Genomic DNA, 23,250 nt, shown 5'->3' on the forward strand with positions numbered 1-23,250 from the left:
ATGGGCCACTGCAGACAGGGAAGGAAGGGAGATGCCACTCTGGAAACACCGCAAAGGAGCGTGGGTAACACCTGGAACTGCCTGGTTCTAGGGATGTCTCCCTTGAGGTAGAGATTGGATTTGGGGAGTGGGTTCTGCTTCCTTAGGTCAAGTTGAAAATCCTTAGTAAAATAAAAGGCTTGCTTCAGCCCCCTTTCCCCTCTGGGTCATGGGAGCTGGGATCCAACTACAGTGGGAAGGGAAGAGCAGCCATCAAAAGAGACTTCTGGACACCCCCATCTCCAATGCTGTGAATTTTACTGTACTTGGCAACAGAAATGTCTGGTGACCTTGTTATGAACGATTTTGCTGACATAGTGGGATGAAGAGGGTTCAAGGAAGAACAGGACTAAGAGGAGATGCGGGGTTGACAGATTCTTTAAATGAATTCTGCTGCAGTAGCTGGAGTGCAGGTGGTATCCAGGGATGGTTTCATTATGTCCTTCTATCAGTGCAGGAACCAAACCTGAACATATTGTCAGCTTTCATGCAGTTCGATCTTAAGGAAGATTGCCTTGTGCATTAGGAAACCAGAACTTACAGCCCTGCTCTACCACCAACTTTGGGGGGGGGGGGGCGGTTAGGCAGGTTATTTAACTTCCTGGTATTCCAGTTTCCCCTAATCTGAGTAGACTGTCTTCTGCATCTCATAGCTGCATAAATGATTAGGAAAAAAGTCATTTGTGGACCACTATTCTTTCTGTCTCTATCAATCTGACCACTTCATAGAAGTGGAATATTACAGTACTGGCCACTTTGTGACTGGCCTATTTCACCTAGCACGATTTTCTCAAGGTTCATCCATGTAATAGTATGTGTTAGAATTTCTTTCCTTTTAAACACTGAATAGTATTTCATTGTCTGTATACACTACATTTGGCTTATCCACTCATCTTGGATGGACACTAGGCTGCTATTGTTAATAATGCTACTATTAACATGGATGTACAAGTATCTCAAGACCCTGCTTTCAATTCTTTTGGGTATATACCCAGAAGTAGAATATTGGATCACACAGTAATTCTATTTTTAATTTTTTGAGGAAGCACCATACTGTTTTCCATAGCAGCCATACCACCTTCTATTCCTACCAACAGTGCATGTTACAGTTGCTCACATCCTGGCCAACACTTGTTATTTTCGGTGTGTTTTTTAAACGTTTATTTATTTATTTTGAGAGTGTGTGTGCATGCACAAGTGGGAGAAGGGCAGAGAGAGAATGTCAAGCAGGCTCCTCCACACTCATCTAGACCTGACACAGGGCTCTATCTTATAACCATGAGATCATGACCTGAGACGATCTTATAATCATGAGATCATGACCTGAGCTGAAATCAAGAGTTGAACACTCAACTGACTGAGCCACTCAGGTGCCCCAGTGTTTTGTTTTTATTTCATAGTAGCCATCCTAATGGTTTTGCTCATGGTTAGTGATCCAAGATGATCACCATTATTACCAAGTGCAGAAGAATTTCAATCTAAAATGAAACCAGAGGACAGGAAATGGACATGCTCTCAGGAAAACAAAACTTAAGAACTGAAAAGCTGATTTCCTCTAAATCCTCAGTTTACAGAAGACAGAAATTTATCTCCTGACCAAGGAACATCCATCAAGGCTCTCTCCCCATCTGGGAACCAATGAACTTACCATCTGGACTCTGGCTGGATTCCCCCATCTTTGCACTCCTTGCCCATAAATACAGCCCACCACACCCCAAATACTTAGTGGGAGTCACCTGTAGCTTGCTAAAGTCTGCATTCCCCAAACTGTAATTCCTCTGCTTTTCCCAAATAAATTCAATTCTGATAATTCAAGCTTGCCTCAGTTTACCGCTTTAGGTTGAGGTAACAAACCATAATGTATGTTGAGAAAGAATAATGTATATCAGGATGCAACCAGACAGAAAATATTAAAGAGAATTTAATGGGGACAACGGTTACACAAGTAACAGGCTGAGAAGCCAGAGATGACACCAGCAGAAAGCCATGAACACCTGCCTCTTCCTAGGGTAGAGGAGGAAAGAGCATTACCTGTCCATTAGCTAGCGTCATGTTCTGTCACTGTGGGGAAGCTAGTACCAAGGTGATGAGGGGAGCTGTAGTGCAGCCAAAAGAAAATACCCCGGCTTCTCTGCATCAGTGCCTCTGAAGCCAGGTGACAGAGGATTACTGGAAACAGCTATAGAGGTAGGCACTGCCTCTCATCCCCGGTACAAAGGAGTGTAGGGTACGAATGGTCTTCTGGGGCAAGCAAGCCAAAGACCTGCCCAAAAACAGACTGCTGTACAACTTACCGGTACTGTCCTTTACATTACAAAAGGACTTCCATATCATCATATTTAAGTTTGCAAGAGCTATTTATGAAGTCTAGCAAAATAGGTGTTTCAATCGATGGCTTCAGGCCAGATCCCTCTCAAGCACCTTTACTACACCAGAATTGACAGCTTTGTGCATTTGCAGCAGCCTTTCAAGTCCTAGAAAAAGGGAGACAAAAGAGACCCTGTGCTTGAGTTGCTGGCACAGCCTTAAACAAATAAACTTTCACAACTGGGAAAGGTGAGAATGTCAGCCGTAGGCAGTTGCAAGTGTGGCTAGATCTGAACGTCCAGGAGCAGGAATTAGCCAGGTGGAAACAAGAGAGCACAGAAACCATGGAGGAGACCTGCTGGGTGTGACCTTTGTGAGTAACCCCAGACAGGCTCTGAGGAAGAGCAGGATCCCTGGGAGCCACCTCAGAACAGATCTAGGAATTGACTGAAGTATGGGCAAGCTTATCACTGATCTGCCCATAAATCAGGAGACCGGGACCCAAAGACGCCAGGAGCACAAAAAGGTGAACCAAAAATATAAGGCAGGGGGACCAACAAGTCTTGCACATAGGTCTTGAAGGAGTCAAGAAGCCTCTGATGAAATGGGGAACAGAAGATAAGCAAGTAGGTGAGGGGGGGTGGCGGGGGGTAACTCTTCATTTATCAATTCCGGAAGCCTTCCCAAAGAAACCACCTAAGTCCTGAGCTCTGAGCTTTCTTAAAAATTAATTTATGAAGAACTGCAGATTAGCATACAGTGTTAAGTAATACGGAGATTCTCCCAATGGCAACATCTTGCAAAACTACAGCACGGTACTGATACCCATAAGCTCAAGATACAGAACTGTTCCATCGCCACCCCAAGGGTCCCTCGTGTATCCTTTTATAGCCACAACCCACCCCGCCCCACAACTAACTTTTAATGACAGGACATAATCCAGACAGTAACAGCTCCCACCTGTAACAGTTAGCCTGGGCCGCTGCTAACCCAGACAGAAGTCTGCAGAGGGGCGGCCCCGCCCCTTTCACGCAAGCTGCAGGCCCCGCCCCCCCGCCGGGGCTGACCAACAGCCATCTGGAGACGAGCCGCTTCCGTCAGCGACCGAGAAAAACCGGAAGTCGGCGCCAGTCTTCCCCTCTCGCGGCTGCTCCGGCCAAAATGGCGGACCTCCACCGCCAGCTGCAGGAGTATCTGGCGCAGGGGAAAGCCGGCGGGCTGGCGGCCGCAGAGCCGCTGCTCGCTGCGGAAAAGGCGGAGGAGCCCGCGGCGGGGGCGTGGCTGGGCCGCGCCGGTCTACGCTGGACGTGGGCGCGGAGCCCCGCGGAGCCAACGGCGGCAGTGACCTCAGAGTGCTTTCCCAGCGTGACGCGCGCGCAGCGGCTGGTGGCGAGCGGCGTGTGCCTGCTGCTGGCCGCGCTCTGCTTCGGCCTGGCCGCGCTCTACGCGCCGGTGCTGCTGCTGCGCGCCCGCAAGTTCGCACTGCTCTGGTCCCTGGGCTCTGCGCTGGCGCTAGCTGGCGGCACGCTATTGCGTGGCGGCGCGGCGTGCGGGCGCCTGCTGCGCGGCGAGGAGACGGCGTCGCGGCCAGCGCTGCTCTATGTGGCCGCACTGGGCGCCACGCTGTACGCGGCGCTCGGGCTGCGCAGTACGTTGTTCACGGCGCTAGGCGCCTGCGTGCAGGTGGCCGCTCTGCTGTCCGTGCTATTCGGTCTCCTGCCGCGGGGTGCGGTCACCGCGCTGCGGCTAGCGTTCGGGCGCCTGGGCCCGGGAGCCGGCCTCGCCAAGGCGCTGCCGGTGTGAGAAGCCCCGGGGCCCGTGCTGTCGAGCAAGGACGGACGGAGGTCCTGTACGGAGGCGACGCGGAGCCCGGCCCCGGGACGCGCCGTCGGAAGACCACCGGGAGCCGGTCCCTGGCGCGGCGCGGACAGAGCCAAGGACTGCGCCCGCCGTCTTCCATATCGCGCTGGGTAGAGGCTGCTCCGTTGTTGTGCCACCGAACCTGTCACCTTTGAGCAGCTATTCTAAAACTGAGACTTGAGCCGCCTCGGAAGCTCTTCGGTTTCAGCGTCTTCCGCCTTACTGTTGCATGTGCTATGAAATCGAGATGTTGTGGTTGATTTGGTGAGAGTACTGCTGTGAAACACGGTAAATTGCTTTTGCGTTAACCGTGGTCTTAGATTGAGCGCAGTAAAAAATGAATGGCTCTTCGGTTTTAATTAGCTGCCCTTGTGACTTTTCTCAGACTTTTACCTTTTGTCGTTTCAGAAATCCAGTGGTAGATTGTAGTAGCTTAGCTACAATACCCTTTTCTTTGCTCTCGAAAATTTATTCCTCAATGAGTGGATTCTTAAGCGTATCAAATTAAACACTAAATTTAGCCACCAGATTTTTATTTAAGTACTTTAGTTAAGACCGTCTACCTCGGTTTTTCTTTTCTTTTTTTTTTTTTAAGTGAAATTGTAAATATGGTGCCTTATAAAATTGAAGGAAAATTGGTTTTGTATTAGACATGAAAGCGACGGACCAAAAAGTAAATGCCCCAAGCATGACCTGTCGATGATGCTATGAGAGGTCCCTGGGCAGAACTGGGTTGGGGACTCTTGCCAGACAAGAGACTTCTACATGCAAAGTTCTGTATTTGACGGAAATCATGGATTTCTACAAGTCCTAATTTATCATTCCTAGTTTTATTACCTGCTTTTTAAAGTGCAATTTATATTTTGTAGGCTGATTCTAATGCAGTGTAAGATGCTTTTCATATCTGACAAGTTGCCTCTTAGGTTCAGCATTTACTCTTGTCTTTGACTTTATTGCATACCCTAATGTATTGCCAAAAAGTTCGGACTCAGTATTCTGATGAGTCCAGAAAACAAGTTTTGTCAGTAGCTCTATATTAACTAGAAAGTAAATGTACTTAGGATTTTCAAATTCTTTATCAGTGGGTCTCAGTTCACATCAAAATTACTTGAAGAACCAGATCAATTCAGCCAGAATCTGGAGAGGGGTGGCGGGGAACCCAGGCCTCAGTAATTTTTTTAGAGCTCTCCAGATGATTCCCTGTTCAGCTAAGGTGGAGAACTACTTTTCTGTGCACTGGATTGCACAGTTTGAAAATAATTTTCTGGGGCTGGATTCCACTTTGCCTAAACAGGTGTGTCAGGCAGCAATAGAGCATTGCCTCCTTTTGCTCAATATTTATATTCCTAGATCCTGATCAGTGTCCTAATCCCTGCCCCAACTTCTTGGGGGCTCCGCACCCCAGTATTCTCTAAGAATTACTGCCTTGTTCCCCTTTCAGTAAACAGGGCTACTTACCTACCTCAAGAGGAACAGACAAGAGGGTGTTTGTAGTAAAAGCACATGTTTTTAGAGAGGGACTTTTTTTTGTAATTGGAAAAAACTTGTGCCATTGGCTGCTCCTTCTATCCCCTAGTTAAATCTCTGTCCTAGTTTTCAATTTCTCTAGAATTTGCACAGCTGAAGATCTGACAGTGTTTAGCCCATTTTTATGTTGATGCTGTTATGGTTTTTTTAAATTGTTTTCCCAGCATTTTCTCAAGAATTCACCAAAAATGTAGCATTTATAAAATTCAAAGCACAATACCTTGTATGTACTTGGTAGTGATGTTCTAAAAGTTCCTAAGTATTCAGTAAATTACAGTGTAAAGATTGCAGTTTTTTTTAAAGGAATTCTTTCTCAAAACGTGATGTGGTTATCTGTTTGCTGAGGTACTGTATTGTTTAAAGCTGAAGCCTAAAATGTTATGATGGTAAAGATCTTAGCACATGAATCTCAGAAAAAGCCTCTCAATATGGGTTTGGTCCCTGGATCCCATTTTAGCTTATCGGAATTTGATTACAACTTCTTAAGCTGTGCCAGTGGAGGACAAATAAAGAACGTCCCACAAACTTGAAGCATTCTGGAGCCTCCTAATCGTGTGTTCACATTGACATGCTGGTAAACGTCCTTATATTTCAAAACAAAGTGAAAATTATTCACTTGTAGTCTCTAGGTTCTAGCACCCTGAAGAGCAGTGTGTGTGCAGAAATAACTTACCTTTTGCCATGTTTTACATTGACAGGGAACCAATTAAGAGGGTTTTGTTATCTGTCCACCTGTGCCAGCATCCCTGTCTAGGCAAACGCTGAGACTCCCAGCACCAATGAACTGGCCAGGTCAGCTGGTCTCCAGTACCAAATTGAAGCTGGCAAAGTAATAAGATGTTAGGGCGGCCACGGGAATATCCTTTGAGTAATAGTTTTCTTATAAAAACAAAGTGTCAGTAGAGAAAATATGGGGTTATCGAAACTGAACCTTTGCTTCCAATCCAAACCGGGCCAAATGTTAACATTTATTTAAAACTAAAGGAGTTTGTTGGGGATGAGAACTTCCTGGCTTCAAGCTAGAACTATTCCCTGCCTTAAACACTGGTAGGAGAGAAAGTTTTGCAAAACTGTTTAGGAGATATTTGGTCTATTCCTTAAACAATTTGTGACATGATGTACAGTAATCAGAAGGGTACACGTAGTTAATTTCTGGCTTACATCAGGTTCCTCTCATCAGGAACAAGAGAATTCAAGTCTTAAGTGTGATTACCAGGAGATGCACCCAAGGGCAAACCCCTACTTGCACAGCCAGAAGATTTTTTTTCTTTGGAGTAGAATTTTCCACCTGCCAGAGCTGGTGGGTAGCTAAGGCTTTGGATCCACATCAGACTGTATTATAGTTTCAAAGTATTTCTCACTCTTACAAAAATAAGTGTGACAGAATGAGTAGAGGAGGATTTAAGACAAAGTTCACAGATAAAGTTAACTTCGACGGCTTAGAGGTACCCATCAAGTGTGCTCACAGATACAAGCTGTAACTATACACCCCTCAGCAGCCTGGGTGCGGTGGGAACGAAGGGTTCCTTAAGGCAAGCATTTCACAACTAGTTTTCTGTTATTTCTTGCATAAATCACATTCTGTATTCATACAAAAACAACTTAATGTTTTTCTCTGACAAACTGTACATATAGAAACATTTCCAATTGGACATGAACTTAAATTTGTGGAGGCTCCATGTCGCGTGACACCTAAAAAAAAAAAAAAAAAAAAGATTCCAGCTTTTCTCTTCACAAAACAGTGGGAGTCAGGGCAGTGAGGGTGGACAGGACAGAACGAGGCCGGCCACTCTGGGTCACCAGCAGCAGTCTTCATCTCGACCTCATTAGGGACTCCTGGGCTTCAGCTGCCCCAGAAAAAGTTCAGGGCTACATGGTGCAGGCTTTCTTTTGTTTCTCTTGGTAAGTCCACAAGAAGTTCTTAAATACTGTCCAGAGAGGCCTTGGGATACTCAGCCCCAACTTCTACCGACCCCTTCCACCACCCCTTGAAGCTCCTCGCCGTGGCGGGCCAGAGTTCATGTTACTCCCTCTACCCCAGTTACTGCTGCTCCGGCCCCCTCTGGAAGGAGTACCGCTGCCCGGAGGGCCCCCAAAAGGTTCATCTCTGTGGTAGCCGTCGTGGTGATCCCCATCCAAGGAGCTGGAGCGCCCAGATTTTGGCACTCTCTGGGAAGGTCCTGGGCCCCCTCGGCCTGAAAGAAAACAAATTGATTTCACATGTTACTTTTTTATATCAGAGACTGTTAATCTAAGTCCTGGTGCAAACTCTTAATGGTGATAGTGGAAGGAACACTCTGGGTCTTTAAAACAGAGTTCTGAGGACATGAGCAGTGGCACTCAGAGGGTTAGAAGTCGTGCCTCCACCCTCTGGTCACCACTGTCGCAATCCCATCCAGCCTGGGGCCATGCTCCTCAACAACCACACATGCTCCCTGAGGCTGTGCGATGGACAGGACAGGAAACCCAAGGTAAACACGGAGCACCTCTGGGAGCCACAGACCACGCTGGGCCACGTCTCTAGCAAGTGTATCTTCACTCTCAAGTGCCACCAGGGGTTATTCTGTTCTGGGGAGACTTGAAAGGCAACTAAGAACTTTGGAAGCAACTAAGAAATACAAACTGTTGATGTTAATTACAATGTATTATCATTATCCCACAGCTGTGGCATTTTTGTTTTCTTTTAAATAGTAAAAGTATTTCTTTAAAAATAAGCAATTAAAAAAAGGAAAAAGAAAACTCAGCTTTCAGAATTATTTCTCCCACGGATAGGTTTTTTTTGTTTAAATTTTTTTCAATGTTTATTTTTGAGAGACAGAGCACGAGTGGGGGAGGAGCAGAGAGAGAGGGAGACACAAAATCCCAAGCAGGCTCCAGGCTCTGAGCTGTCAGCACAGAGCCTGACACAAGGCTTGAACCACAAACCCTGAGATCATGACCTGAGCCAAAGTAAGACACTTAACCAACTGAGCCACCCAGGCGCCCCCTCTCCCAGGGATAGTTTTATCTGTTCCAGACTTGGACACAAAAACCTTTTAGGTATATTAAAATTCTGACTTAAAACATTTTTTTTCTCATGAGCTGAATTTGGTCATATTTCCCATAATGTACTATCAGAAGACAACTGCCAACTTTATTTTGTCTTAATGTTTTTTTAATTTTTAATGTTTTTTTTTGTTTTGTTTTTGAGAGAGAGAGAGAGAGTACAAGCAGGGGAGAGGCAGAAAGAGAGGGAGACAGAAACCAAAGCAGGCTCCAGGCTCTGATCTGTCAGCACAGAGCCCAATGTGGGGCTTAACCATGAACTGTGAGATCATGATCTGAGCTGAAGTCAGATGCTTAACCAACCAAGCCACCCAGGCACCTCTTTTTTGTCTCAAAATTTTGAATGGAATGTGAATCTAGGTAAAACAAGGAGGTTAGGAAAGCTAGCCAAAGGGGAAATGTTGGCTTCTTTTCCTACAAAGTGTAGCCCAGACCCACCTGAAGGTGACTGGGCAGAGAAGATGTCGTTAGGAAGTAATTTCCACACTAGCCCTGTGGCCTTGGCTCGGGACCCACAGGTGTCCTAAGTGCCCATACTGACCAGCAAAAAAATGTGTGCTTAGGTAGGGAGACCTACCAGTGACATGAAGTAGCTTCTGAGGGTTTTGCTTTGAGAAGAACCACCAAAAACAAAAAGCACAACTTTGTAATGAAGAGACTGTAAATATGAGGCAGGTTAACTGGGCTTACTTTCTAGCAGCCTCCAAACTACCACATATGCAGTGGCCCAGCCTAATCTGAGACCACATGGTGGCTACTGTTCCTGGCTAAAAGTGCTACATCCAAAATAAAGTTCCCAAGTTTCACGCTGTAGAAGTAATCTACTGCCCCTGAAAACACCCCTTCCGGACCATATTCCTCAAAGTCTTTGTGACTCTGAGCATCAGCAGTTCCTTCCAGACCCGGAAAACACAGAAGCTGGGAGAAGACCATTGTTCCTGCCACCGAGGAAAGCCTGGAGGGCCGGGAGCAGCCAGAAGCAGACAACACATGTGCCAACGAGAGCATGAGACATCCTGCTCTGAGGTACCCTGACAGCAGGAGTGGAAACCTGAAGGAACGAGGGAGGGGACTCTCAGAAGCAAGTGAAGGAGGCTAATGCAGAGGATGAGCCTGCAATCACTGAGTGAGGGCTCAGACTGTTGGCATGAGCCCCAACAAGCTATATCTGTAGCACATTTGGGGACATGTGCCTTTACACAGCCTAAGACCTGGAGGGGAGAATGGAGGAAGGACCCTGGGTATCCTGCCCAGAACGGATAGAACAGGAACACAGGGATGGGGCTGGCCTATGGCCCCGCAGCCTTCTTGACAGAGCTCCCACCACTGTTGATCACTGGCCTCCACTGACCTTTGCCTCCTCGATCCTCAGACGGACCCCCCGGGGCTTCCATTTCTCTGTGCTCCGAGGTCCCCGGCCCGTCGTGCCAGGGGCGCTTTCGGGGTGGCAGGGATGCCATGTCCATGCCCTGCAGAGAAGAGGAACGTTCTCTGCTAGCTGGGGAATGACCGTCGTGAGGGGGATGATCAGGGCGCGGAGCATCACGGAAATGTTCATGACCTGGCCCTGAAACGGGAGACACAAGGCTAAGCATCTGACAATCTTCTAGTGTGACCGAAAGCAGGTGGAAATCATACTATTTAGTACCAACTTGAGAACCAATGTTCATTCATGCAAGAAAGGTATGCTGAACACCCACCTAGGCCACATCACGAGTACATAAAAAAAGGTCAAGATCAGAAATCAACGTACCTCTTAAAATAAGAGACAGGCAGCGTCCAGAAAAGTGGTTCTCAGACTTTTTAGTCTCAGGATGTCTTTACACTCTTAAAAATTACTGAGATTTAATTTATGAGACTTATATTTCATAAAATTTGCCATACTAGCAATTAAAGCTGAGAAAACTTTAATGCATTTAACTATATTTTCTGAAAACAAAGCCACTTCGTGGAAAGAATGGTAATGTTTTCTATTTAGACAAACCCCTCTGACATCGGGCTCAAGAAGAAGAAAGGTGGATTCTCCCAGCCATTTCTGCACTCAATCTACTGCAATAAAATGCTGCTGCCTCAAGGATCTGAAGACAATCCATCTTCCCATGGAAATGTGAGTTAGAAAAGAGAGGACCTGGGGGCACCTGGTGGACTCAGTTGGTTAAGTGTCCGACTCTTGGTTTTGGCTCGGGTCATGATCTCATGGTTTGTGAGTCTGAGCCCCGCATCTGGCTCTGTACTGACAGTGAGGAGCCTGCTTGGGATCCTCTGTCTCCCTCTCTCTCTGCCCCTCCCCCCACTTGGTCTCTATCTCTCTCTCTCTCTCTCAAAATAAATAAACAGTAAAGAAAACGGACCTGGTGGGCCCCCAGAAGTCCCCAGACCACACTCTATGAGCGGCTGGGCTCGGATCACCAGAAGCCACAGCAGCTCTCCTTCCTTACCTGGCTCTCTATTTCCATCCCAGGAGTCTGGTTTCCGTCCTCCTTCAAAGCGAGGGAACTCATCAGGAGTGGGGAGCAAACCCTTCCTTCCTCCTACACACGGGAACAACACAACACCACACTCACAGACCATTTCAGGTGTGTCCCCAGCGGCAAACTCTCCAGCCCATCCTTGCTAAGCCCAGCATCCTCAGCACACACTCACCTCGCGGGGTACCCCGACCTCGACCTCGGAGATCTCTTCCTCGGGCCGATTCATCAGAAGGATCAAAATTCTCCTCTGGACCAAAGTCTTCAGGACCAGGAAAGCCATCCCTACCTCGGGGCGGGGCACGGCCTTCATGTCTTGGGGGTGCTCCTCTTCTAAAGCTGTCAGGGAAAAGCAGCAAAATATCCACCTGATGAAACCCCTCACAGCTCTTGAGTTCATGTTTCAAAGAAACATAATGGTGTAAGAAAGTATGATATTAATGTTAAATGGGAGGAAAACAAAATAAAATTATGTATTTTTTTTTTTTAAGTACAGATTTTATAGTCCCAATATTAAAGGCAAAAACAGGAAGGAAAATGTAGGGTTATGTTCATTTTCTCCGAAAGCTTTTAGGAGTAACGAAAGCAGTGAATACATTTTAAGTGCTAATAATCATGCTTTCACTTTCAGATTTCATTTCATCCTCAGCACCCCATTATTAATTCCATTCTACCCATGAGTACACTGAGGCACAGAGAGGTAACGTCATTTATTTATGACACACAGTAAGTGTTGGGATTTGAACTCAGCCAGTCTTGCCTCCAGCCCATGCTCTTTTACCACTGCCTTCCCAGTATTTTTCATGATCATTTACAATCAGAAAAGGGAGGGTACAGATTTATGACTGCCAACTGTACCAGACTCATTTGGGAACATCTGCTCTCCCGTCTGCCCTAGCCCACCGCTTCTATGCAGGGCTGGCCATGAACTTCACCCACAGCTCCACTCCACAGCTGACTGCTGTACAGGCAGGCACTTGGCAGCCCCCACACTGGCTAGCTGGCAGCTTAGAGCCCTGGCTGGCGGACAGGTTCACTGTCCCTCAGGATTCTGGACTGGAGGCCAAGTTGGCCAAGAGTACTGCCAAAGCACAGCCATTACAAGAAGAGTGTCCGAGCCAGAGGAGGCCTGTGGGGAAGCAGAAAAGGGGCCTACAAGCATAAATGGGGCATGAGCACGTGGAGAGAGGCCTCGGGGCTGGAGAATGGGTCAGGAGGAGTGAGGGCACAGGGCCAGTCTACGCGAGCAGCCAGGCCTTCCACTTTTCCTGAGTCTCCATTCAGTTATCTTTTACTCCAACATTTCACTTTGCAAAATTCCAAACCAAGAACACAGTTAAAAGAACAGAACAAACACCCATGTGTCCTTCACCTAGACTGATCAGTTCTCTTCATTTTGTTTTTTTAGAGTCATCAGTTCTTAGGACACTGCCATGTGTACTTTATCTTCTCTCTCCATCTACTTACAAATCCACTTTCTAAGCCATTTCAAAATCAGTTGCCAACAACATGACCCTCATCCCTAACACCTCAGTATGTTTCTTCTAAGTACAAGGACTTTCTCCTACAGAACAATACCATTACCACTTGAATAACATGGAATATTCTTTAATACAGTCCAATTCAAATTTCTCCCATTGTCTTCAAAATGTCCTTTATAGTTGTTTTTAAATATAGATTTCAGTCCTGATCATATACTGTTATTTAGCGGCCCTGTCTCTGGTCTACTTTATCTAGGACCTTCCTATATTTGATCTTTCATGATCCCAGCATTTTTTAAGATTACATCCAGATAAAACGAGGAGCCTGGGTGGCTCAACTGGTTGAGCATCCGACTCTTGATTTCACCTCAAGTCATGATCTCACTGTTCATGAGATCCAGCGCCATGTCAGGCTCTGCACTGAGCATGGAGCTTGCTTAGGATTCTCTCTCTCTCTCTCTCTCTCTCTCTCTCTCTCTCTCTCTCTCTCTCTCTCAAAAATTAATATTTTTAAAAAAAGATTCTCTCTCTCTTTCCCTCTGCCCCTCTTGACTCACACACATGCACTCTCTAAATTAAATTTTAAAATTAAAAAAAAAAAATCCATCTAGGTATTTTATAGAATGTACCACAATTTAAATTTATCTATTTCCTCATGACTAGACTCAAGTTAAACCTTTTTGGCAAAACTGCTTATACCGTCTCAGTGATGCCAGGTTGTCTGCCTGTTTATGAGGTAAAAGTGGTGTGCTGAACCAAATTTCACTGTTGCAAATGTACACTTTCTTTCCTTCACAAGTAAGGAATCTGTGGAGTGATCTATACAGGGTTTTAGTGTAAAAAGAGCTTTCCCTTTTCCACCCCAGCTATCTTTTTTAAGAACTGTCTTGGTCCTGTGGACCCTGATGACTCATGCTCCTGCAAGCAAAGAGGGTGTGCCCAGGACACTGGCTGAAATAACAACTAAAGGTAAAGGTGGAATTGGCCAAAAGGAGATGAGTGGAGCAGGAAAAGTACAGCAGAGGGTGCTGTCTCCCTGGGACAGAGTTGGGGAGAATCCCCACGCCCCCAAACACCACAGGACTGGCCAGGCAACCATTACAAGGCTGCCCTAGTTACGACAAGACAAGAGAATCTAATGTACCCTCATTAGAAAGTAGCTCCTATCAAGGACTAAACGTGTCCTCTGTAAAACTTGTACATGGAAGCCCAAATCCCCAATGGGATGGTATTAGGAAACAGGCCTGTGAGGGGTAATTAAGATTAGGGGAGGTCATGGGCATGGGGGCTTTGTGATGGATCAGTGTCCTGATAAGAAAGACACCAGCAAGGGCTAGCTCACTGTCTCTCTACTGTGCAAGGACACAGGGAGAAGGTGGCTGGCTGCCTGCAAGCCAGGGAGATAAGTCTCACCAAAAACCCACCCTGCTGGACCTGGACCCGTGTCTTCAAGCCTCCAGAACTGTGAGAAAACAGACTCATGTTATTTAAACTTCCCCAGTCCTTGGTATCTTGTTATGGCAGTATGAGCTGATGAGTACATCCCCGAATGAACTGATCCTTCTCAAATACCTCTCCCCATTTGACAGATTCACTAATTCAACAGTTACTGAGCACCCATGCTGTGTCACCATTACTGCTCTGGGTCCTGAGGCCACAGAGGTACATAAACAAAGCCCCTGCCCTGGGGAAGTGGTCATGTTCCTGGGAGATACACATAATAAGAAATAAACACATTGCTTAATGTCAAGCAGTGCTAAGTGCTATGAAGAAACAGGAAGCAGGGTGAAAGAACTGGGGTGAGAGGAGGAGGGCTCTGACTGCAGTGAGCCACAAACGTCTGCAGGACTGTGCTCCAGGCAGAGAAAACAGCACACACAACAGGAGCAGGAGCACCTCTGGCTTATTTGAAGAGTGATATTAAGAGCACTAGGCTGCGGGTCTGTCGCTAACAGATGAAATACAATACAAACTGAGGCACAGTAAAATCTGAAACTGAACAAGGTGCAGAGATTCAGGAAATTGGTGAAGGTTATGCTGATGCCAAAGCCACTGGAGATGCAGCTCCTGCAGACACACAGAGCCGTTTCGAAGATCCTTGAACACCACTGGTATACCTCGGATACCATTAAGACAGGCCCTCAAGAAAACTAGGAGCCCTTACGTCTTTTTAAAGAACTCCCCTCTGATGGCTGCTCCCCCACACCCCTTGGCCATCTTATCAACCATTCTTGTCTAACACATCCTGTGAGGAGGAGGGAATGCCAACCCTTGACTCTATCCTCTACTAGCAATGGTCCAAATGTGACAGGAAACACTGCGGCAGGGATGGAAAGCAGGAGTGGCACACAGCACCAGCACCGCAGTCTGCCAGCCTGGCCTGAAGCCGCTGGGACACTTCCGCCTGTCCGACGCGTCCACCTGTCCTAACGTCAAACTGCTGATTCTCAGCATGGCCCCTCATCTGGACACTGCTGACAAGAACACCGATCTCACAATTCAGTGGCACACAGAAATGCTCAATTATCATCACCCCTGATTATTTTCTGTCTCATCTGCGATTCACTAATTCTTGTTTTTGCTCCTTATTTCTTTATACCTTTTTTACCCCAGGCAAGCTGAGTGCTCAAGCCTGACCTTGCCCTAATTCAGCAGCAGAATAATTTTTCAGCTTGATTCCACGGTGTTAAGCTCTTTAGGCAATTACACAAAAACAATCTCATAATTCCTTTACTCTCCACCTGGATTATCTGTATCCTACTGCATCATTCTAAGAGAAGCTGGTGCCTCCTAATCAGGCCCCAGAAACTTGATACTATCCTGATGCTCACATCTCTTTAAAAGAACCAAAAAGTAAGCAAAAACAAAAAGATTCCTAAATTGCAAAGATAAAAAAGAAGCACAAAAAGGTTAAAAAGCATAATTACTCGCTTCAAGTCTAAACGCAAAACCTAAAGAGGGTAGAACTAGCAATCAGTCCAGTGCCCCCTGCCCAGCGAAAGAGGAAAGAGACTTCTGGGGAGAGAACAGGGCCACAGCTCCAGGGAAGAGCTAGCAGACAAAGCGTCCGTCCCACCTTTCTTCTCTGCGCCCTCGAAAACGTGGGTCCTCAGGATCCCGGGGGAATCGTTCATCTCCAGGTCTGCGGCCTTCCCAAGCCCCCGGAGGGCCCCGAGCTGCGCCCCGGCCATCCCCCTCGCTGAATTCCCTGTGATCAGGCGGAAACGGAGGCCCGGGGCCCCCGCGCCTCCACTTCTCTTCTTGTGGTAAAGGTCCTCCTCGCCCCTCAAATTCACGTAATCGGTGGCCAAAGCGTTTGTCCGGGTGGAAGTCATCTGGTCTGCTGAAGTCGTCAGGGAAGTCGGGGTGAGGGCCACGCCTATCAGGGGGACCCCTGCAGTCCTGGCCGCCCCGGAAAGGCCCCCTCTCAGGCCCGTGCTCAGGGCCGCTGCTCTGCTCATGCCGCCTCTCTGACATGGGGCCCATGTGGTGGTTTGGAGGGCCGCGTGAGTCACCTAAAGGAAACAAAGCTGATTTTTACCTTGTCTTCCAGGAATCCTGCCAACACAGGTCTGATTTTCAGCATCTTAAACTCTCAGAAAGCATTCTGGCATTTAGAATGTTTTCCCTCCTTAGCTCTCAGCACACTCAGGAGACAAATCCCTCAGGCATCATCTAATGGAAGAATGTAGGTTTTGGGGTGCAGATTTCAACCTCATCACTCACTAGCTAAGCAACTCCACCTAGGGCAAATTATTAATCTCAAATGAGATTAGCAACTACTTGGCTGCTGTGAGGATTAATTCAAAAAACATGAGTCTCACAGGCATAAGGACGAGCACCCCTTCCTGTCCCCATTCCTTCAGTGACTTCCTTAGGCCTGCCTGCCCCCTACCCAGGGAGGAGATGGCAGAGGACACCCATGCAGCAGGCCAGAAAGCCAAGCATAGGGAGGCCACCTCTACACCTGAAAAGGCCCTCAAAGCCCAGGGTGCTGTACCTCCACTTCCTCCACCCCTGAGGTCGCCCTTTTATCCTCCACTTCATTTAATTGATTCGTTAACTCACACTTTCTTTTTTTTTTTTTTTTTTTTTTTGACAGGGAATACTTTATTCAAGCCCATCAGAGAAATGGACAGCTTGGGTCAGTAACAAAGCACACTTTGACTCTTAACAAAATCCTCTGAAAAGCACATGGAACCACAGGCCTCCCTAATAACTGCCTGGTGACCAAACAGCCTTGCTATGCTTCAGTTTGGGGGTTTATACAAACACATTTTCCTGCCCCTTCGCATGAATGATATATATCCCTCATCTGTAAGAATTATCACCATTCTTTGCAGACAGCGTTTGGAAACCCACTAGAGATTTTTTGAAAATACTTTAATATATGTAATATATTCAACATCCTGAATAAAAATGGAAACAGGCCAATTAAACTTGTGATGGTTACCTTAGCTCACTTCTTAACCTTGGAGGGATTTGTTCTCCTGGCTACTGAACTACTGCAGCCATCGTAAATGGGTACCTGTTTTCTGTCAGCGTACAATTCAAACCAAGCATTTTTAAAGGTAGGTAGCAAAGGGCCCCTCTTGTTCCAAAACAACTAGGTTTTTAGGATGGACTTCCTCCGAATGCCTCCTCCTGCCCCGCTCGTGCCTTTCCCCGCTTCTCCCTGGCAATAAAGATGAATACCCTCTCCTCGAGCCACAGCCAGCCAGCTTTTTCCCCTCCCATGCCCTTCCTCATCCCTTTTGTTCCTTTCTCTTGGCCATTTCAATCCCGCCTCACCATTCAACATGAATAAAAAACTTGTAAATATCAGTATAAAAAAACACCACTAGAAGGGTTCTCTCTGCTCCTAAGCTCTTCCTGCCTCCCGCTCTTTCCTTCAGTAAACCAGTCCTCTCCATGCTGAGGAAAGCACCTTCTAAGTTGCCTCTTTGTTCAGTCAGTTTGCAAATCCCAGGGCCCTTTCCTACTATAAAGTGGCCCCCCCACTTCTCAGTGGGTTCCTACAGCTAATGGCTTCTTCTCTGACTTTAAGTTGCTTGAACTTGGTGTGATCTCAGACACAGCAGACTTTGACCTGAGGAAGCTGAACACATTCCATTTGGACTTACCTATGAATAATAATCCTCCCATTACCTCTATCTGTTTAAAAGTACCCTGGCTCCTCCAAGGAAAGAAACCCACCACTACAAATTAGAAGGGGTGTGGCCACCGGTGGTGGGGCGGCGGCGTTGGTTAATCCAGTAGGGGATGGCAGGGCCACTTTCTCGGCTCTCCCTTCTCCCTTTGGTCCCTGGGAGGAGAAAGAGAGGAGGAAGAGAGAGAGAGAGAGAGGTAAAGAGAAAAGGGGAAGAGCAAGGAGGAGAGGGAAATAGGTGGAGACAGACACAAGGTAGGGGAGAGGAAGAGAGGCAGGCTCTCAGTTCGTTGATAGCTGTACCTTGTGGGTAACAGACTCTTCTTTTCTCAGGGTCCCCAAATTCCAAAGATGGGTTCCTGCTTTCTCTGTTTCCCTGTTGGCCACCACTTCCATGCAATGAGACTACCATAAAGATTCTCCTAATCTCTTTACTGCTCCCTTTCCTAGGACGTGCTGCTTCTCCCAAAGTCCTAGTGCTGCAAAATGCTGATGGTAATTTGATAAAGTGAGGGCAAGAAATGTAACGTCCCACAGAGTGCTGTGGGCTCCGCTCATTAAAAATTACAGGGACTGAAGTTCATTGAAGTGCAGCCTCCACAGTGCTCCTAGGTTTCGGGCCTGTGTCCTCCCTGTGAGAAGCACACTGACTCCAACGCCTGCACCTCCAACCTGCCCTCCATCCACACCCCTCATAGTCCTGCCCTTGCCCTCTGCAGCCAGCAGCCTGCGGCCCCCTCGGTCCCGCTCCAGCCCTTCTCGTGTGACAGCACAACATGTGAACGAGACTAGGGGCTGCCTCTGTGCTCTCCTTCAACTCCTGCAATGAACTCAACTTCCAAACAGCCTTACATCTTGATACTGACAGTTCTCATCTCTGTGCTTTCCATAAGATCAAGAACCTGATGCATCAGTACATTGCTTTCTTCTTTTTCTTAGTGAATCATGCAGAACAATATAAGCAGCTAAAGCATTCAATATGTGGCACAACTCAGGGGCAGAAGAGGGTGATATGAAAAACACTACTAAAACCTCTGCATTCATGACCTCATCAAAACCTGTAAGTGGAAGCAGCTGAGCTCTCCAGGATGTTAACGACATGCATGTGCACTCAGTGTGCACAGGAGTCGCTCCCGCTCCCAAGAGAGGCACGCGGCCGACTGTCCGAGGCACAGGCCCTTCTCCCAGGGGTCGTCCCAGCAGTCTCACTGCCAGCTGCCACCTCCTCGGGGCGGCATTTCCAGCTAACCAAAGCAAGTCTAAGAAAACACTGTTAACAAAGCCTTTACCTGAAGTGACTGTGCTCCTAGTTTTCCTATAGGTTCAAGTGCCCATTCTATCAGTTACTTACCAATAAACTATTTACTGTGAGATTTACCCAGAGGTAGTAGAATGCAATCCCTTATTCAGCCAAGCAGATATTTACCTTTGTTAGGGCCAGGTCCTTGTCCAGGGTTAAGAGGGGGGATGCGACCTTGTGCTCCCTGCTGCCCTAGGCCTGGTATCAGGGGTGGGGGGCCTGCGTTCTGTCCTTCCTGAAAAGATGTTTTTAAAGCGGGGGTGTGAAATCATAGGCTTGTGCTTCATGAATAGCAATTTCATCATAATGTGACAAGATTAAAACACTAGGTTGCCCCAAAGCCTCCAGCAGTAAATATACAGCTAGTGACATTATAGTAAAATGGTCCTTAGATTGGGAGGAGACACTTCTCTTACCATAATAAAATGAAACACTTACATTTTAAACCTGATGACAGGTTTCATGTAAAGCTAGATCTTTACCTGTAATGCCAAGTAAGAACCACAATGGAAAGTCAGAAATCCTACATAACACTCTGCATAAAGGAGGAACTTCCAGCCAAAGTGAAGATCTGGAAATCTGCCGGGACAGGTAAACTCTGCTCTCACACTCAAGACTCCCTTCCAGCTACAGAGAATAATCAGTCCTCTCAAGAGGCTAGGGCTGGGTTTGAAGAGGCAGAAGAAAGGAGTTCGTCCACACCGGCTTTCTCCCACCACCTCCTTCCCTCCCTCTTTCTCGACCTCCTCATTTCCCATCCTCAGCACCTACTTCTCATTCCCAGCTGAATCACCTGGGACCCTACCAGACTCCTTAGGTCCCTGCAGACACAAACCTGCTGCTCTGATCCTCTGTCCCTGCGCTCGGGAACCCCAGAGTTCACTCCAGCGTGTCCCCAAGACTCTGCATTTTTACCCAGCCACGCCTAAATTCTGAGTCTCCACACTGTCCAATGACCTTGGATCAGGTCTCTTAACAAATTCCTTTATATAAAAAATGCATTTGGTGGCTGGACCTACTATGAAAACAGTAGTTGCACATTCCAAACCAGCTCCATGAAAGAGCAGCCATGACAGGACATGTGGCATGCGGCTACAAGGCCACCATTAACTCAACACCAGTAATTTCCGTCCTTTGTTTCCTCTCCCCCTGACCCAAAGACTGCTCTTATCAACATCTCTCAAGCTGTTACTTTAGCACCAGAAAGCAATTTCACTAAATTAAACCAACTGACACAATGGGTTTAAATAGTTGGCTTCATCAAAGTGAAGAAAGTCAAATTTCAGCATATAAAAAATATGACCAAAGATGTTTATCAGGCAACTCTTGAGATTTGAAATGTCCTATAATGTATCAAATCTTCACACTCATTCCTTAGGTCAACTAATGAGTCTTTAGAACCATTACGCCTTTCATGTATAAAATCTGTCACTACTTGATACAATAAAAACTCTTACTGAACTGTCCCAGAAACTCAGGCCTATCCTCTTAAATCTGACATGTTTATAATTTCAGTCATAATGTGGTAGCTAAAGTTCATCACTATTTTTGTCCTTCAAATGAAAGCAGTTAATTCATTGCCATAAGGTTAGGTAACTGATACTGTAAACACACACAAATGCTCTGTGTGTTAATAAAATCTATAACACTTCCAGTTTTAGGGCAGTTAAGGACGATCAACCTAGATTTATTCCACTCATCCTAAATTCTAAAACATGCCCAACAGATTCTGGAAAGAAACTCAACTACCATCGGGTTCTTTGCTACTGTGACACCTCTAAATCCTGGGAGATCTACAGAAGGGTAATGTGTAACCTTATTTAGCTATTTTAATTCAGTAGACCCTACGGTCATCTTCATGTGACAGATTCTCAGGTGTCTGAAAAAGCAAAACGGGCCGTGTTCTGCACATGCAGCATCAGCAGCACATCCTCTCCAAGTGGATCGAGTGCCTCCCAGTGAAGACCCAGGGGGTCAACATTAGCTCACTCACTCACTCACTTTTGGTCCACAACTGACTTCAGGGACACAAACCCAGTTGTTCACACCCAAACAATGCTTCCACACTATGAAACGGAGAAAAATATAAAAACCACAGAGCCACACTGTCAAATCCATTCATGCTCATGCAGTCTTTCTCTAAGTCCCCCATGAACCCTGAGCCCTCCTCTCAAAGCACAAGCCCAGCCAAGGGGTAATAAAACTTGGCTAACAAAACAGAATCATCAAAAAAAGGGCCCAGAAAATGTCTACAGAAATATTCCCTCCAGTAAATTGACATGTGAGCTAAAACCCTGAACAGAATTTTGTCCAAAGGGTCATCATTTGATGATGCATCATTTGAGAATGCACAATTCCGGGCTCAGAGGTCTCTAAAAGCATTCACTGAAATGAAAATAGTGAGATCAGAGTCTGCTGTAAACTTGTGAGTTACATACTCCATCCTATCTTCAAGAGTAGAGCCGGCAGGCAAACCAGCCCGTGAAACACCAGGCTACAACATGAAGAGCCCAGAAAGGGGAGGCCTGACAGGCTCAAAGCCATCCATGCCTCTTCCTCAGGGTCACAGCTCTTTTAGCCCCAGGGACAATTAGGAACTGTACTAAACTAAGAGTTGATCTTTTCTGGAATAACTGCTATTGAAAAGATTCATATTACATTATGTATAATGGTCCATTTAATTATTCTCATTTGCTTCTTCAGCCATGATGCTACTCTCAAGCCACCATCACTACTTGAGAGCCCCTGATACGAACTGTGACGGCTTCCCATAGCATCTGGAAGGGCCACTTCTGTGCAGGGCATATTTTCCCAATGTGTAATGCCTAGAAGTTAGAAATAAATAATACCTGATTGAAGGGGGCCCGAGGCCCATCACCTAGCAGAGCTGTTTTCTGCTGCTGGAATGGTATTGGCCCTTGAGATGGATGTGGCCCTCTTGCCGGGTTCTGCTGTCCCTGAGGTCCAGGGGGCCCTTGCATGCCACCCTGGGGTGGAGGCCCCAAAGAGCCCTGGGGCGGCCCCTGCTGACCTTGTGAGCCTGGAGGCCCCCGCAATTCCTGGGGAGGGCCTAGCATGGACCCTTGGGCTGGAGGCCCCTGCATGCCTCGCATCTCCTGAGGGCCGTGTCCCAGCAGTCCACTTGGAGGGTGAGGTCCTCTCATCTCTTGAGGCGGGTGGCCCATCATCATCCCTTGGGGAGCAGGACCCTGGTTCTCTCGGGGGCCTGGAGGACCCTGCATTCCTCTTGGATTCAATCCCATCAGAGGTCCCTGAGACACAGGACCTTGGATCCCTTGAGACCCTGGCCCACCTTGGATCCCATGAGGGTGAGGAGGTCCTTGCATTCCTCTGGGACCAGGTGGTCCCTGCATACCTTGAGTACCAGGAGGCCCCTGAGGGCCCAAGTGACCCTGGGGACCAGGTGGGCCTTGGGGGCCTATGTGACCTTGTGGGCCAGGTGGACCCTGAGGCCCCATATGACCTTGAGGACCAGAATTACCCTGTGGTCCAGGTGGTCCTTGAGGTCCCAAAGGGCCATGAGGTCCAGGATGCCTTTGCATTCCTTGGGGCCCATGCATGTCCTGAGGCCTCGGCAACCCCTGGGGTGGGCCCTGGGGCCCTTGTGGTCCCATGAATCCTTGTGGCCCCCCACCTCCCTGATGCAGTGGAGGACCTTGTGGTCCCATTTGTCCCTGGGGTCCAGGGGGTCTAAACTGTCCCTGCGGCCCCGGAGGCCCCATTTGAGCCATGTTCATTGGCATCTGCTGAGATGGATGGGGTTGTTGAAAACCTTGAGGAATCTGAGACATTGGACCTTGTCCTGGAAAGGGCTGGGGTCCGAGGAGAGGAGTGCCAGATGAAGGAGGAGGCTGAATTTGCTCAGCCTGTTTCTGTGCAAGTCTTTCAATTTTAAGTTGCTGGAAAGAAAGAACAAACACACTGATAAATATGCCGCAGCCCTCAACGATGACAATATTGCTATCACTTACTTCACTGGGAGAGCCTCAATACAAACATAAGGCATCGACCTCCCAACACTCCACAGTAACTACAATCCATACAACATTCAGG

At 47.3% G+C, this 23,250-nt stretch overlaps 2 protein-coding genes across 9 annotated transcripts in view; one reads left to right on the forward strand and one right to left on the reverse strand.

Moving 5' to 3' along the window:
- Positions 1 to 3,392: 3,392 nt before the first annotated feature.
- SFT2D3 (SFT2 domain containing 3) lies at positions 3,393 to 6,264 on the forward strand. Its single transcript, XM_060624819.2, has one exon. The coding sequence runs from the start codon at positions 3,508 to 3,510 to the stop codon at positions 4,147 to 4,149; it is 642 nt and encodes a 213-aa protein (XP_060480802.1). The 5' UTR covers positions 3,393 to 3,507; the 3' UTR covers positions 4,150 to 6,264.
- A 1,020-nt stretch (positions 6,265 to 7,284) lies between these two features.
- The window catches only part of WDR33 (WD repeat domain 33), a 107,248-nt gene continuing 91,282 nt past the window's right edge, over positions 7,285 to 23,250 (reverse strand). Inside the window, exons 16-22 of one of the 8 annotated variants that reach the window (XM_060624801.2) lie at positions 22,026 to 23,096; positions 19,303 to 19,411; positions 15,804 to 16,242; positions 11,422 to 11,585; positions 11,217 to 11,309; positions 10,130 to 10,345; positions 7,285 to 7,928 (exon numbers count right to left, since the gene is read on the reverse strand). In XM_060624801.2, coding sequence (XP_060480784.1) covers positions 7,699 to 7,928; positions 10,130 to 10,345; positions 11,217 to 11,309; positions 11,422 to 11,585; positions 15,804 to 16,242; positions 19,303 to 19,411; positions 22,026 to 23,096 — 2,322 coding nt within the window. In that variant the 3' untranslated portion in view covers positions 7,285 to 7,698. Of the gene's footprint in view, positions 7,929 to 10,129; positions 10,346 to 11,216; positions 11,310 to 11,421; positions 11,586 to 15,803; positions 16,243 to 17,923; positions 18,033 to 19,302; positions 19,412 to 22,025; positions 23,097 to 23,250 lie in introns of those variants that run through there. The other 7 variants (XM_078451428.1, XM_078451427.2, XM_060624802.2 and 4 more) reach the window with 7 other exon arrangements.

The sequence above is a fragment of the Panthera onca genome, chromosome C1 (genome assembly GCF_046562875.1).
Source record: "Panthera onca isolate mPanOnc1 chromosome C1, mPanOnc1 haplotype 2, whole genome shotgun sequence".
Lineage (NCBI taxonomy): Eukaryota > Metazoa > Chordata > Mammalia > Carnivora > Felidae > Panthera > Panthera onca.